The sequence below is a fragment of the Pholcus phalangioides genome, unplaced genomic scaffold (genome assembly GCF_987345545.1).
Source record: "Pholcus phalangioides strain wild (caught in Gottingen) unplaced genomic scaffold, Ppha-v1.0 ptg000007l_1, whole genome shotgun sequence".
Lineage (NCBI taxonomy): Eukaryota > Metazoa > Arthropoda > Arachnida > Araneae > Pholcidae > Pholcus > Pholcus phalangioides.
In genome coordinates, this window is record NW_028301600.1 from 61,595,214 (window position 1) to 61,612,833 (window position 17,620).

Consider the following 17,620-nt stretch of genomic DNA (forward strand, 5'->3'; position numbering starts at 1 on the left):
ATTCAACTCATAAGTGAAACATAGGTTGTCCAACCCAAAATGAGCAAACATGCACTTGTCAATGCTAAATGTCATGCCCATGCTGCAATCCTGTTTAAGTTGTGGTCTTAAACAACTCCCTACTGTGCTTTTATTCCAGATTGACTACCCCCATTAGTTTCATTTCATCTGTGAATTTGATAACAATCCCATCGATACCCTGATTGAGTTTATCACTAAAAAGTGAAAGGTATGGGCCAAGGACACTTCCATGAGGGAGACTCCACCCTTCACATCTGTCTAATCACAGAATTCCCTGTTCACCATAAACTCATTGTAACCTACCTCTTAATCACAAAAATCTAATTCAGCAAGTTGCCCCCAATCTCGTCTGAACACTTCAAGAGTTCACCATGTTGGACCCAATCGAGTGCCTTCTAGAAATCAAGATAAACAACATCTACATTTTTGCCCTTACTCAAAGCCTTAGTCATGTAATCATAGAAGCAAAAGAGGTTGGTTATACATGACTTCCTCTTTCTGAACCAATGCTGATTATCTGACAACACAATATTCTCATATATCCACCTCCCCAATTGCCTTTTGATAATTTACAAAATTTTCGAGAGGGAGCTCATCAAACTCACTGGATGATAATTGGACACAGATTCTCTACTACCCTTTTTAAATATCTGAACTACTTTAGCAAGCTTCCAATCCCTTGGGACAATACCCTCAGCAACACTACTCTTGTAAATCTGTGTGACTTGCCCCAACAATTCATTGACATTCTCTGAGGACCCTAGAATAGATATCACCTGGTCCTGGTGCTTTACTTGCACATACGTTTTCTAGAAGATTTAGGACCTCCTCATCTTCCACTTGAATATTGTTGACGATTTTATTACCCCATGCAACACCTGCAGGCTACGTTGAATATTGTTTTCTCTATTAAAAACTGATGAGAAAAATCATTGAATGCACTACCTTCTTCCTTGGGGCCAACTGTCCCCTTACATCTACTGTTGAAATATCTGAAAAATGATTTCGGGTCAGTGTCAATGTTATCTGCCAACCTAGAGATTCAACTTCCTTTTTACTATCCTTTATCCCTTCTTTCCATGCCTTTCTTTTATCAGCGAATGATGATAGGTCACCTTGTCTATTTTTATATTCTCTGAATGTTCTTTTCTCGATAAAGATTATGTATGCTATCCGTGAACCAGATGGGATGCAATGTACAAACAAACTTTTTACAAACAAAGGGTATGGCATCATGCAAAACAGAGGCAGCTTTATACTAAATTCTCTTCCAATTGATTTACCACCCCGACTGATTCCAATCGGTCTTTGAATATTCCCAATGATCAGTAGAGCAAAATTTGTCCTCCACCAAAACATTTTCAACAAGATCCTCGGAAGTAGTGAGAACTAAATTCAAAATAGCAGTGCTGATTGCGATGCCTTTTGTTTTCAAGCTCAACCCATACAGTTTCAATATCACTTCTCTGCACGTTAAACTCTCTAGCCTTCAAACATGCTTTCACGTATATCAAAACTCCACCCCAATTCCTATCAGATCTATTTCTTAAAAACAGTATTGTATCCCCTGAGATGTGTAAAAATGATTCATCCTATCGTTTGCCCGAGATTCTGTAATGGCTATAACATCTAGGCCCTCCACAGCTATCGTAGTTTCTAGAAACATCTTTCTTATCACCCAAGCTCCTGGTATTTATTAGAACATGTTTTAATTTGCCCCCATGATTTACTGTCAATTCAGATGCCATCCAAGTCAGCAGTGAATAATTACCTATCAAAACTGTTGTAGTTATCATTAACTAACCTCCATTGCCATCTACATGGTCTGGGAGTAAAAACCTTGACCTACGCCTATCGTAAATCTCCCAGAACCACCCCTCTCTACCTATTTAGGTGAATCCCTTCCCAATGAAGCTACCTATCTGTAAATATGGAAAGCTCCAAGAATGTGACTCCCAAGTATCCTTCAGACCTAAGTTAAACTGGTAGTACCTTTAAACCCTTTGGCAGTACCGGAATCACTGCCACATCTGAACCCCCTCCCGAGCGGATAATAGTAAGTGCTGGTACTGACAGACTCACTAATATTCACTCCTGATTGGTTCAACCCACATGATTACCTACCCAGAGGGCTTTTGTCTATGAAAAACGTCTCAAACATTGCTAATCTCCTCCCATTCCAGGAAGACAAAAGTGCTCAAAACCCTAAAAATCCCTACACACCCTGTTCCCTACCCGCAGAATCCCTGAAAATTACACCCCTATCACTATCACCCTCATCTTCAACCACCCATTACCCCCAAACTGTCATTGTTTGTGGAGATTGTTTCTTTGATGACAGGTGGCTGTTCTACCTGGGCCCCTCCAAAACCCTAACTCCCTCCTGTAACGCTTCAACGCTCAAGTTCCAACCTTGCACTCTCCAAACAACCTTTACACTTGAAGCTATCTCAGCTGCTATCCCCCTAGTATAGGTTATTTATTTTTTCTATATCACATTTTGTGAACTATTACATATCATGAGCATAATACAAATACACCACCACAACAGGCAAAATGTCCAATGAGGTGACTGAGAAAAAGATGCCCATAATAAATATGTATGCCATATATTTCAAAAATTCAGCAACTCAATTAAAAATGGAATTACAAACAATATATATACATGATGAAATATTATACAATGCCCATAAGAATACTTATGGTTGTCTTATAAATATAAGAACAACTAACATTTATATAAACAATATATCCCAAAGATACTCACAGTAGAAGCATCAGGAGTGTCCAAAACTATATCTGATAAACAATTCATAAGCATTTCAAAACCTGATGCAATATCTTCTTGAGACAGAATGTGGCCATAAAGGTCAGAGAGCAAGATGGAAGTCATTTCACAATGAGAAGGTTTGCGTTCCATTGCCAGGCTTACTGCCATACTCACAAGTTGAGGCTTCAAACTACCAAGATTTAGTTCTTCGAACAATAGCTAAAAAAAAATGAAGCTTAGATTTAGCTTAAAATTATTAATTATTTTACTCAATGTAAAGCTTTGTATGGGAAAAAAATCTCAAATTAACACAGATTTTAAAAAAGGGGCAGATTTTATATCCCATTTTTGACTCAAACACTGGATAAAAGGCTTCAACTAGATAGATAGGCTTCAACTTAAATCTTAAAGATATATTGTATATTGTGGAGATAGGAACATATCTTGAATATCTCATATATTCTCCTTTTAAATTTTTTCATACTTACGACAAGTTCCTGAGTGTCACCATGCTCAAAATATTCATGAATAGCAGGATCTACAGTTTTGTCCAAATCTTCTTCTGTCAATTCTGGGACAATGCGCACTAGTTCCAGATTGTCCTAGGAACAATTGCATATATTTACTTTCACTAATATCCTGATCGTAATCTAAATGCAATCAATACATATTTTTCATTCAGTCGTTCATACAAGATAACCGTATAACAGGCAAAAGAGGTCCATTTGTAACAGATAAAAAGGAATACATTAAAGCCAGGGTTCTCAACTGGGGCTCTGTGGCCACTCAAGGAGAATAAAATAAAACAGTAAATTTGATGAATAAATTTTAAAAAAGAAGCCTATGGGCTCCGCCACAGAAATGACAAACTAAAGAGGGCTCCTTTTGTCAAAAAAAAAGGTTGAGAACCAATCTGCGTTAAAGTTTCAAAAATATCAGAACTTTTCACATAAGCAATTAAACTTATTCAACTTAAGAAAAACAGGCCCATATAGATCTACCCACCATTTCTCAGACAACTAGCCTTTTCAGAAAAATGGCTTTTGATAGATGTTAAAATACATTATTGGGGATAGCACATATTTTAATAGCTGGATCATTCAATCAAAATTTTATACAGACATTTATATGATAAATAATCATCTCTAATATAAATTAATTAATACATTCAAGTGCTCATACATGGGATGATTTGGGACTTTTTGTTTTGATATGTTGATAGCCCTGATGGTTGTTGCAGATTATGTTTAAAGCAGGTCATCCTGTTTGTTTATTTTTGTGTTAACATTTCCAGATAGTTTCAGTAGTGTAGAACATGTTTTGGCTGAGAAAAAGTTTTTCATGTTTTCTGAAAATTGGTAAGTTTTTTAATGAACTACTAAGTTTTACACCTCAGTTATGTTTAGGTATGGGGGTTTCATGATTTAGGGCAATGTTAGGTAATGTTTCCCCTATAAAAAATGCTGGTTAAATATTTTTATTTTTTGTCATCACAAAAAAAATAAACAAACAGATAATACATATCCCATTTGAGTAAAATGAATGAGGTGAATATATATCTATACATATATAAGTTGCGATGAAGAGATTGAAGCTGTATAGGTAACCACAATAATGTAGATTACAAAACAGGGTGCTAGAGTATGGACAAAAAATGAAGAGAAGGAAATGAAACATCTGAGAGAGAATCGGAAGTATTGTTCAATATCAGTAATTGAAAGGAGGTAAAATTTGATTAAATTTGTATCACCATTATTGTTAGTTATAGCCTGGCCTGAGTAGAAAAAGTCAAGTTTGTCCAAACTGTGGACACTGTCCCATGTTAGGCACATTGCAAGGAATTACAAATTAATTGCATGGGAATGATCATACATGCTAGTTCAGATGGGCAGCTGTTCATAATCCATTTTATGAGAATTTGCATTGGTAAAACCGATGCATTCTCATTTCCTAATGTTGATTACATTGATGAAGTTTCTGGAAATGAGATAAACAGAATTGTGAAACTTCTTAGTGTATCATCTAAGATTGTCATACTTTTGTTCTCTAGCTTTTCAAACATTTCAATGCTTTGTTCATTATTTGTTCATGCCAAAAGTCATTACACACATTAAATTTTTTCTAGTTTTTTTTATATAAGAGTTTTTCTACTTTCCAAGTTCATTTGTTCCTTTTTTGAATATGTGCTGTGATGTGTGATATTTTCTTACCAGAGAACTTACTCTGTGATTTTGTCTTGAAGGTTATGATGTTATTTTTTATGAATAGCATTTCTCAACTGTTTTTAGTCTGATATTGTCTTTCTAAAAAGATTTAACCAGTCCCAAATTAAAAATAAGGCACTTAAACATGAAACAACACACAAACTATACTGTCTAAAATTAAGGTACCCATGCCTAACTTGGGATAAATGTCATTTTATTTTTTTTAGGTACTAAATGTACACCTAAAATTTTCAAATTATCAGTACAAATGGCCTAGACACTCTTCTAGGCCATCTTCAAAATGTGGGATGTGGGGGGGGGGGGGGGGGGGGTTTTGGTTTTTTTAAAAATTTTATCTGAGGGGTGGATTTTTCAGTGCAAAGTTCAAAATTGCCCCAAGTATAGGCACTTAACTGTATTAACTAATTTTTTTATAGGTTATACAGTGGTTCTCAAACTTTTGTCACCAACAGCTCCTCGCTGGTTGCAAAAGTTCATGGTTTAGCTGTGGTTCCCCAGAATAGTTTAGTAGATGTTTCCCCTTTATAAAATAACCACTGTAAAGCATAAATCAACTCACTGTGACACTCCTGAAAAAAAGTTTGCAACACTCCTAGAGGCTATACATATAAAACTGTAACTAATTAATGCATATCTACTCATAAATTGGCATCAAGTTTATTTCCATAGATTTTAAATCATTTTTCTCACCAACATCATCTTACATACAAGGATAGGAAGTCATTATACTCTTCATTAAAGAGGTAGGAAAACTATAGGTTAAAGCACTGACAGACAAACTTTTTTAGGAACAGGCCTTAAAAAAAAGAAAAATTTTGGAGGGCCAATATAATTTATTATACAACATTTCTATACTATTATTTTAAAAACTGCAGTGAGCCGAATAGAGCCTTTAAGCAGACCCTATCTGGCTCAGGGTCTGTAGTTTGCCCATCACTGGGTTAAAATATAAAATGAAATCTATAATCCTGGCGGAAACAGGATGACTTTTCTTTCCGAGTTCACCTCAGCATAATATCCAGAAAATAAAATGTGTTTCCTTGAAATCTATAATCTTTTAAATAATTTTTTCAAGGGTTAAAATACAATTTTTATGACCATGTCATTATTCAACAATGCAGAATTAACTTTTGACACCATTTCTTGCCTAATTTTATACCTATTTATACCTTTTTTTGCTATTCAGACAAACTAATAACTCATCTTTAATTTTTTCTATTTAATTATGTACAAAATTAATAACTTCTTCACACTTGAGCCAAAACTGACTATTAAAAATTTTTTGATTGATTTTTTTATGTCAAAAATTCCCTTTAAATTTTTTTTTTAATTTATTAATTAATTTGGGTCAATATCTTTACTAGGACCATTTGAGTTAGGTAGACACGTGTACTTCAGGTCTTAACTTGAAAAAAGAATCATTATAAAACCATTTAAAATGAGATATACATATTGTGTGCCTCCAGAGAAAAGAGATTATCCTTCTCCAAACTATACATAGAAATATGGTAAATGATGTTATTCTAGACGAAATGTGAAATTGCTTCTGACTTAGCCCTGTATAATTAAATGCAGAATTCTTCTGCAGTTTTAGCATTTTGTAAGGCTATTATTATTACGGAATTTTTTAACATGCTATGATTCCAACTTTTCTTCTGGAGGTTTTAATATCTTGAAGTTTGCTTCTTTTTTTTCACCAAGCATATTTGATATGTTCAGCTAGGGATATGGTAAACTGAATTATATCGGTGGTCAGTTGGATAACATGGCAGGGCAGAGATTTGAAAATGACTTTTTATAACAATACATTCTGACTATTATTGTTACTAGGAAATAACTATTGTACTTCATGAGCCAGGTAGAAATTTGTAATTGAAATTTTTTGTCTCGACAGGTTGCCATTCAAAACTTAAGAGCCCCAACTGTCTCAAGTTTGAAATTAGAGAGCATTTTCCTTCTTTTAGTTAGAACTCTATAGTTTAATTTACCATCTATCTACTCAGGCCTTTGGCTAAAATGCAATTTGTCACAATATAGTCAATGTAGATAACAGCATGAGACCCTTCATCCATTCAGAATGTCTAGAAAGTTTTTCATCGACAGTGCTACAAAATTTCAGGTTCCAGAGTCATATTCAACATTGGTTTTGTATTGACTTTAACCTTTTCGCTGTGCTAAAAAATTTCATTTTTATTTCTAGCCTTATTTTTTTAATGAAGAAAAACAATGTTAATTTAAAACATTTATTAAGGAATCATTATATCTCTCTGCAGGTTGCAGTACATGATTTCCTAAGAAGTTGCATTGTTTCATTAAAAATTTCATTCTTATACTATTATGTCAGTTACTCATAAATGATTGAGAAATTTAAGAGTTAATTGAAATTTGTCATCTAGTACAATTTTGTTGCTTTCCTTTGATAGTTCTTATTGCCTTTCAACTACGTATGCTTACTGTTAAAAGCAGAGCTGCAACTAGAGGGAGCAGGTAGGTCTGACTCCTGAAGCACCAGACTAGAGAGAGGGCACATATTTCACCCTTAAACCTCTCCTTAAACATAACAAGGGGGAACCAAAATGTGTGCATTCCCTGGCTAGCATCTAGTTGCGGCCCTGGTTAAAAGGCAATATCAACTCAGTTAAGAGATTTTTCATAAATATCATTAATTACTACATAAAAAACATACCTGGTTTTCAATGTCATAATTTGGATCACGAACATCTTCAGGTGCAATATCATCATCCATAATTAATTCGCTGCCAGGTTTTCCCCATGTGCCTTTCCCACCAGCTCCACCTTGAAAAAAAATTAGCGAATAAATTCAAAATAAAATTTCCCAAGCATTAGATAACTTGATCATACTTACTGCACCTGTGAAAGCTTAATTATATATTAATTTATTAATATAAATATTATGCTCCCAATTATTTTCTGACATCAATCATTTGTGTAATTAGGGTTAATGTTTATATCTCAATAGCTAACCAATATGGGCCAGAAAGATTTGCCCACCCATATGATTATCCAAAAGCTAGGGCTGTTGGGACCATCTAAGATCCACACTGCCTCATCTGCCATTTTTGTGCAAAATCAGATGTCTATATTATCACTATAACCAATAGCTGTTCCCTATAGCGGTTTTTTTTTTTATGATTAGACGGCACTTTGAACAAAAAACTGGTTTTGCTACTCTAAGATGGAGGACAATGAGTCCACCCAGTTATCAATGTGCCTTACCATTTGTAAGCTGTTAGTCTAAGGCAGTGTTTCCCAAAGTGGGCAATATCGCTCCCTGGTGGGTGATAGAATGGTCCAGGGGGGGGGGGCAATAGAACCTACTAATTTAACATAGGATCTTATGGGTTTACTTGAGTTGGTGGCGATGAGAGAGAAAAATTTCTGAAGAGAGTGATGGAACAAAAAGTTTGGGAGACTGGTCTAAGGCAGTAGTGTTGGACCATTTTTTGGTGAACTGTGCAACCCCAGAACTAAGAAATCAAAATCTCTCCCACTTAAAGCTGAAGCTAAACATTAGAAGCACCCACAGGTCGGAAACACTTCTGATGTCCCTATTCTAGAGATAACTTCCAATCACAAAAAAAGTATCAAATGTTATCATGCATCGAGATGGTATTTCTTCGGCCCGAAATTTTCTGAGAAATTGAACTTTCTGGATGTTATGCTGAAACTAATATTTGGAAAGAAAAGTGATTTGTCTCCCCTGGTAATCGAACCTGGTTCCCCTTACATACCAGGCAAGTGCGCTCACCAATACACCAGACACACTCTTTTCAATTCCTTATAACACGCATTCATCTCAGTGCTTCATGCTACTAATGGGTATGTACAGGGCTGCAACTAGGAAAGTGCAGGTGCCGGACAGTAGAGAGGGTGCAAATTTTACTCTTTTACCTCTCCTTCAACATCATGAGGGGGGCACCAAAATGCGTGCTTGCCCCAGCTGACCAAGCATGTAGTTGTGGCCCTGCTTGGGTATCATGACTAATCGCCGGTAAAAGTGATAAATTTAGGAAAATTTATCAAACTTATCAAAATGCTTGGAAATTATGCATAACAGCTGATTATTATGTATAATAACCAAATTTATCACATTTACCATAGCAAATACATATTACGTAGTGTATATACAGTAATACCCCATTATAGAACCCCTTATTGTAGTGCCAATCCCACTCTTAGCAGCACAAATTTTCAGTGAAGAATTCTTTCATAGAGATTATATTGTAAAAACCTGTTTTAGTGCTAACTCATTATAATGCCAACTGTTGTTCAGATGTATACAAAGTCAATGTGTCATTTCCCAAGAATTTACACAACATTTCTTCTCCCATCATTTTGCTTTTTTCTTTTCGAAAGGAGTTGTGGATTTATCCTTTTCATTCCACTGTTATCGGTCAGCATGACAATAGTTTAGAGCAAATGACATGAAGAATAAAGAATGGTGTGGTCAAGAGTTCTTAGAAGGCACATTGTATACCTGAACGCGTGTAGGGACCAAAACAACCAACGTATTAAATGAAACAGATTTACTGATAAGGGGAAAGTGTGCCCCACTTTCTGCAAAGCTTACTGCACCAGTTTGCAAAGTTTTTTCATCAGTACATGTTTTTACTTGCTTGTCTGTGGTCATATCATTTCTAGTACTATCATCTACCTCGATTTTCTCCATTCAAATCATGTTGAAAGGAGTTGTTCTTTCAGTATCTGAAAAACTATAAATTTGTGATTATAAAACTGATGCAGACTAAAAGCTATGTCACCATTGTTTATTTTGTTTTTATTCTTATAAAATGTGTTGCTAAATTTATGCAGAATTAAAATAATTTGAAAGGTAAGTGTGTATGTTTTTCTGTTAAGTTTCTATCAAGAAATACTTAAGTAATTGTAAAGTTTTTAAAATTTTATGAATTTTCTCATCGTAAAATTAAATGCATATAAAATAAGTTATTTTATTTATATAGTAACACCAATAGTAACTCATAATAAACATGTGAATTTATATAATAAAGCTTCTCTGAAATGTTATTCTGCCCATGATTTGATATAATGGTAAACTCGTTATAGCATTGAAATTCTTTGGGACAGATGCTGTCATTGCAAAGGAGTTAAACTGATAATAACTGAATGACTGAGCAGCCATAGCCAAAGAATTCTTCATCCCGTCCCCCAACATGGGCAGAGATACAGAGATACTGGGAAGCATGGGGGGGGGGCGCCAAAGGTGGAGTCAACTGATCTAATGTATATATGTATATGTGAATTGACATCATCATGTCCCCCAGACTTCCAGGTCTATCTCTGCCTATGCCTCCCAATAGTTCAGAAATGCTCAATTCACAGCTCACTGCATTTCCGGTGTGTAGGCTACACCCTTGAAACTGTATATAAGCGATATACAGAAACTCTAGACTCCCAATCAATGTTTTCCTTACATAAGCGCCTCTGGTTAATAGTTAATTCATAAAAACTGATTCAAAAAGGGTCACTGATGAATTATGTTATTTCATAAACACCATTTAGGCTATATACAAGCCTATACTCAAAATATGAAACATATATTTAAAAATTCAATATTTATACTTTGGGACACATAAATAAGCATAATGTTTACATCAATTTGAAATGCAGAGCTCCCACATTGTGAAGCTGTGTCCACCACCACCCCCCCTCCCCAGAGCCAGAATTTTTCAAAGCCCTCTTATAGTTATATATATAAGTTAGAGTTTATATTAGTAAGTACAACAGTAAGATTCCCAAGCCCCCTGGCTGGAACCATAGGCACCAGAACCTGGGGGCTGAGGTAGCCCCACCCCAATAAATTTTATTAGGTGTTTGATGCCCCCCCCAGTAATTGATGAATATACAATCAAATGCACCCTTCTCCTCTCGTATATACGGGATGACATGACTGGCAGCTTGCAGCCCCTTCCCCCCCCCCAATGTTTTCTTAATGTCTGTGCCTCTGGCTGGAATCCTGTCAGTCTCTCTTCTGTGGGGGGGGGGGCATGTCAAAATCACATCTTGCCTACATTAAATCTTTTGTGAAACCCTTACAGCAATCCATTTCCACAGGAAAAAATACCTACCTCATCTCTTTCAAAAAAGCCTTTCCGTAATCAAATTTTAATCAGTTTCTGCATGTCATCACAAAATAACAAGGAAATATGCATGAAATTTATAATAAGTAGAGAGAGAGTACACATGTATTATACATAGCTGAATAAAAATGTCAAAGAAACCATATAAACAATCTTCGAACAGCAGCAGTATTATCATTCCATTTATGGCTTCAAATGATCTTTTTAGAACTTGTTTCCTTTCCCAGCAGCAAGCGTGGAAGGAATGCACCTCCCCCCTTACCAAAAGTGATCAAAAATAAAAATACTCTGTGTGTGTGTATATATATATATATATACAGGGTGATATATAGCAAACAGGAGGTATTGCATTTTACTGGCGAACCACTGATCATTGAGGTGTACTTTCAATTAGAAAAATTGTCCAAATAACGTGTAGTACTCAAATATGTCATTCATGTTTCAAGGTTTGGGGTATATAGTTACTAAAATAAAAAAAATTAACTTCTTATACAGTCCCCCATGTGCCCCAAACCCCTATTAGAAAGTTGTTGCTCTATCTTTCTTGATACCAACAAAAAAATTCCATGTTTCTAAGTGCAATATTCACTGAGATATTCAAATTCGAAAAACTGAGGCAATTTGGGAAAGAACAGCATTAAATGCAGGTAAAACGGTTTTTATACAGGACGCCCTGAATATTTTTATAAAAAACATTAAAATTTAAAAAAAGTTATATGCTGAATAAATTAGTTTCCTTAAATTTAAAATGCTACTTTTTGAAAGATTATGTGAAGAATATAACTTGCATCTACAGTAATAATTTTAAAATGAATTCAAACATAAACGCCAACTTAAAATTAGTACTCTTTGAGGGTTTTTCTTTTGGCAAAGTCTTTGTTCACTTCATCTATATCAGGGGTTCTTAACCTATGGGCCAGGACCCAAATTTGGGTCACACATGCTTCCAAGATGGGTCGCTCAAACCCACTAACAGCCAAGGATTTTCGAGCTATAGGTTCTGACCCAAACCTGATTCACAGGGAGTTCCGAGACATGTAGTAGAAATCCACTGACAGCCAGGATCTCTTGAGCTATGATACATAGCCCAAGATTTCTATATTTACAGGGGCTTCAGAGATGGGTTGTGTGAATCTGCTTACAAGTAGGAATACTCAAGCTATAGGTCCAGACTTAAACCTGATTTGCAGGGGCTTCTGAGATGGGAAGTAGAAATGACAGCCAGGGTCTCTTGAACTATGGATCACAGACTCAAACTTGATTGATGAGGGCTTCCTAAATGGGTCGTACAAAACCATTTATGGCATGGATTCTTGAACAATATGGGTCGTCACCCAAACTTGATTTGTAGTGTCTTCCCAGATGAGCCGTACGAATCCCTTTGCAGTCCTGTTATAAATGCACTTATTGCATCACTGGTTTCAGTAATTTTAAAGAACAAGCTGTCCCATGGGTTCCGAAGCCAATCTTGTTGATTTTGGGTCCCAGCTAAAAAAGGTTAAGAACCCCTGGTCTATATTGATGCTCAATGAGAGATAAATCATTACTCTAAGTACTATTTTAATCTTTTGGGCAATATGGTATTCTATTGAAATTAACTTTCAAATCCATCAACCGTTTTAAACCCTCTCAGCAGCAATATGACAAGATATCTCACCTAAGTTGAGCAACAGGCCCATACTTCATCAACGACATTATTGTCTGCTATCTAACGTGCTACAGCCTCTTCCATATCACATGTGGTACCTTCCACCATCTCATGGCGCTTGGCTGAGGTGGGGTTAGGCTCACAGCGGCCTTTAAGACGTCCGCCTTTAACCCCACAACATCAGCAGAGTCGTCTAGAGTGGAGTCGCTACCAGCAAACTGGCACCATATAGTGTTCAGCAATGAATCCCGCTTCAGTCATGGAGCAGATGATCATTAGACCCGTGTGTGGAGGGGCCGGGGCCAGCCAACACCATCTATAGCAGGCCTCCACGTGAAGCTCGTGACATCATTAAAGGTCATCTCACCTATAGCCATTGGATATACTACAAAAAAAGGGTAAAGATGGCGCATGCAAATAGGCCTGCTATATTCAATGGCTATAGGTGAAATTATAGCCTCTAGAATTCAGTCGCCTTAGGTGAAATGACATTCAGTGATGTTCTGAGCTTTGTGTGGAAGCCTTTGATGAATAAGTAAAAAATAAGCCTAAGGGGCTCCTCAAGTCAAAAAAGATTGAGAACCGCTGTCCTAGAGGTTGTGTCTACGAAGTAATGGTTGAAGCGGGTAAAGCATTATCTCAGAATCTAGTGCTTCGATCCACCCAAAAACATGTAAATTACTGTTTCTACAGCCCTTAAAAAAATTGAACTAAGATTAGGAAGTGAGTGGTTAGTGTAATTTTTTAGGTAGAAATAATTCAATTTTTTTTTGCTTTATATTAGCTATTTGCCATACTCGGATAAATGATTGAAGAATCATAATCGTAAGTTCATGAATGTATTCGTTATTTTTCAACATTTAAACGCATCAGTAGAAAATTGAAAGCATCACTGAATAAAATTGAGCCATTTTGTTTCATCAATGCCGGTGTGGGGCAAACCTGGTATGGATGGGTGGGGCAAAAAGTTTAAATCCTTATACTTTCAAAATCAACAGTGGAGAGGTAAAAATTAAGAAAGCTAAAAAGAGTTCCTTGCTTCAGAAGCAGCAGTAAGAAAGTTATTAGGCAGTTATACAATATTGTTACCACAAAAACATCAACATCTCAAAAAGATGCGCAGTTCAAATCAAGACAAGAATGGATCCATTGCCACATTTGTAGAGACTGGGTTCGCGAAGTACACTCAAATACAGAGAAAGAACACTTTTAAATGTGGTTTTTGCAGTTAACATGAGAAAAATAAATTTTTTTAGTAATTGGAAGTATCAAATTTAAAATAAGTAAATTCAAAAAAATATTTAACAACTTAAATTGGTCATAAAAGGAGAAATATCTTATTTTTTAAAAAGTGAAATGTACAACTTGAAAGACAAATGTAAATTTTTAATTTTTTTAACCCAGACCGGGTATTTGCTCTTTTCAGAAAAAAAACTCATAATAAACAAAGACAAAAATTTAAGCAAAAAAAATCGCTTATATTCAGGTAGTTGAATATCCATTGAAGCTGTATGACAAAGTTTTGTGTAATTTTTTCTTTTCATGTTTCAAAATAATGTGGACTCAATCAACACCTTCTAAAGATAAGTTCCTAGAATGACCCACCCTTTGTCCAGTTTGATCCTAAGAGCCTTAACAGGTGCATTGAAAACACTCAAGTGTGGGCTTTAAAAAAATGCATTCTCTCTCGTGCTACGTTCTGTTATGCTACGGTAAATGTGATAAATTGGTGATAATGTATATTCGCCGGCAATGTTGGCTTTCTTTCCATTTATCAACAATGCCAACAAAATCAACATTACTGACTGAATCCATCACGCTAGACTGAAGTTTAAGCTCAATTCCGGTAAATATCAGTGATTTCATTGACGATCTACCATCTTTACCAATACGACCTGGAAATTATATATTATCACACCGGTAAATGTGATAAATTGTCAATTATATGATAAATATTTATCAAACTTAAAAAAATGGTGCATAATCATCGGATTTGTCCATTTACTATAACATATTCAATCATTTCAAATGAAATTATTCATAAAACAATCTGGAAGGGAAGAAGTAGTATTTCTTGAAATCGAGCACTGATGATGCGCGAAAATTCAGCTCACCACGTGGCTGCTTTATGTGTTGGCGAGCATCCACAGTCGTTAGCCGAGTCTGAAAAACCGCGAAAAAAAAAATGTTAAAGGAAAAATTAGTTTAACTATTTACTATTCGATATAACTATTGATGCGGCTATCCGCTTTTTCCCCAAATTAGAACGATTCCCTTCATTAAAACCTGTATATCTCTGAATTCTACAGATCAAGTGAACTAATGCCTCCCTTCAATATTACGTGACAAACCAACCCACCGGGTGCAACGATTTCCCTTTCAATACCATCCAGACAGAATTTCTAGGTCAGGCACGTGCTCGCGCGGTTTGCGAAAAAAACCACTTTCTCTCACTCAACACATTTCATGTCCCACACAATCAAAATCTTGTGCTTTGGCAACTTCGATAGAAACAGACATTTACATCGTACGGGGCAGTGAATGAAAAAAATTTTCACTCGTTCTGAAAAAAAAAAAAAAATTCTTATTTCTTCCGTATACCACTGTAAAAACTGGGCTTGACAGATCGAGAAAAACAAATTACAGTATATATGTATGTATATATATGCCCAGAGGCGGATTTAACGGCGGGAGCACAGAGACCCGAAAAACACAAACTTCGCACTTTTTTCTAATTTTGGGGCCCAATATTTTCTTTTGCACCCGGGATCCCGACCGACTTTAATCTGCTACTGTATATGCCAACAAAATTTACTAGGAGCCAAGAATTTTTTCAAGAAAAACAACCACAATGACTTTTTCAGTCTTTTCCGGGACGTGATGTTTCTCACGTTGATGGAAACACCTAAACTCAGAAAATTTTGTGATGTCCTCAAACTTTAGTCAAGCAAATTGGCATTTTTTTTTTTTTTTTTTTTGGTTATTATGCCGATGTGAACGCGGAAAGAAATGTCATCTGGGTCTCCGCCGGCATTCGAACCCAGGTTTTCTCTTGCGAACCAGGCAAGACTATCTACACCACTGGAGACACGACTACCCGACTTACTTATTTCAGCCACGACATACATTTTGAGAAAGACTGATGAATACAGGGTGTACTGTAAGTACTAATGCGGCCTTTATCTCATCAACCGCCTGTCGTAGAGATATGATTCCAGTTTAAAAAATGCTCGAAAGGCGTTCAAAAATTACCCTGTACCAGTTATAAGAGTAAGAATACAGTGCGTCACAAAATGAAAAAATCTAAATTTTTATACGGTCGCCTTGTCCTATAACTTCCAATTAAGAAGGAAGTCGTTGCCCTGTCTTTTCTGAGCCCAAAAAAAAAAAAATCCCATGTCAATAACTGAGATTTTAATTCAAAAATCTGAGAAAAGCTGGGAAATAACAGCAAAAACTAACCGGTGGACACATTGCTCCTTTCCTTCATTAATGCTGCCCTTTCCCAACTTTTCTCCCATTTTCGAATTCGAATATCTGTGAATATTAGTTTAAAAAAAATATCTCTTTTGTTGGACTCAGAAAAGACAGGAGAACAACTTTCTAATAGGAAGTTAATGGACAAGGGGACTAAAAACTTAGGCTTTCTTATTTTGTACCATACTGTATTTTCACTCAAAACTGGTACAGAGTAGTTTTTGAATACATTTTGAGCATTTTTTAAATGGAAAGTATATCTCTAGACGAACGGTTGATGAAATAAGAAGCCGTATTAGACACCCTCACAAGCCTTTAACCCCACAACACCCTCACTTACAAGACACCCTGTATAGTTATGCGTATGAGAGCAAAATCGTGTATGCGACTACAAAAATATTTCTGGCAGCCCATACTGGGCAATGTCGAGACTCGGTGGTTGAGGCACATTACTCTAAAAGATATATTTACAGAAATTAAAAAAGAGGGCCCTCAAACCTGATTAGACGGCCTTGGAGAGAGTTATTTTCGTTTTATAATTAAAAATGTATCATTCCATCAGATAATAAAAGAGAATGGAGTAAATTACCATGGTTTTTTTTATTTAAATTTGCAATATATAGACTAGAAAATAATTTGTTTTTGATAAGAATAAAGCGACACAATTGATAATTCATTCCACCAAACGTATCTGTCCTTTCGACTTCCTTGCTAACCCATACGCTGATAAAAAAAATTCTCAGAAGCCACTTCGTAAAAAACCCATAGCATTTATTCATCTGTAACTTCAAAAACGCCTCCCGCAAACACAGTAAAACTCGGTTATTACGATACGAAATTTTATCGTTACAACCAAGGTTGACGTTTTCAAGACCTTTTTTTGACGGAAAATATATAATCAGAGGCAATCAAATACTTTGCATGAAGTTTTTATTTCTTTATGATTAGGGTGACCGTTTTATTTTTGGCTCATTTACTCCGCACACTGAGTTGATGAGTTGAATGATTAATTAATGATTGGTCGATAAAAAAAATTTAATTATTATAACAATAAATTATTGTAACTATAAATAATAATTAAAAATATTTTAATTATAATTTTAATAATTATAAATTTTAGTTATAGGCCTACTCATATATTTTAAAAATAAATAAAAATAATTAAAATTAATTTAGCAAATAAAATTTATCAATTTATAATTACTAATAACCGAAATAAAAACGGTTTGCAGGGTTAGCATAGCTAGGGCACGGGAATTTTTTCCCAGACAGAAAAAAAACCCGCAAAAACTGCCGATAGGTGGCGCTGGTACGAGCGAATTTGGTGGAAATATGCAAATGAGACGGTTATAAGAACTTA

General features: G+C 35.5%; 1 protein-coding gene across 1 annotated transcript in view; it reads right to left on the reverse strand.

Annotated features, from left to right (window-relative positions):
- Positions 1-17,620, reverse strand: part of Pdcd4 (Programmed cell death 4) — a 64,233-nt gene that overhangs the window by 18,099 nt on the left and 28,514 nt on the right. Inside the window, exons 2-4 of the mRNA XM_089233721.1 lie at positions 7,703-7,812; positions 3,280-3,393; positions 2,789-3,010 (exon numbers count right to left, since the gene is read on the reverse strand). Coding sequence (XP_089089847.1) covers positions 2,789-3,010; positions 3,280-3,393; positions 7,703-7,812 — 446 coding nt within the window. The remainder of the gene's footprint in view (positions 1-2,788; positions 3,011-3,279; positions 3,394-7,702; positions 7,813-17,620) is intronic.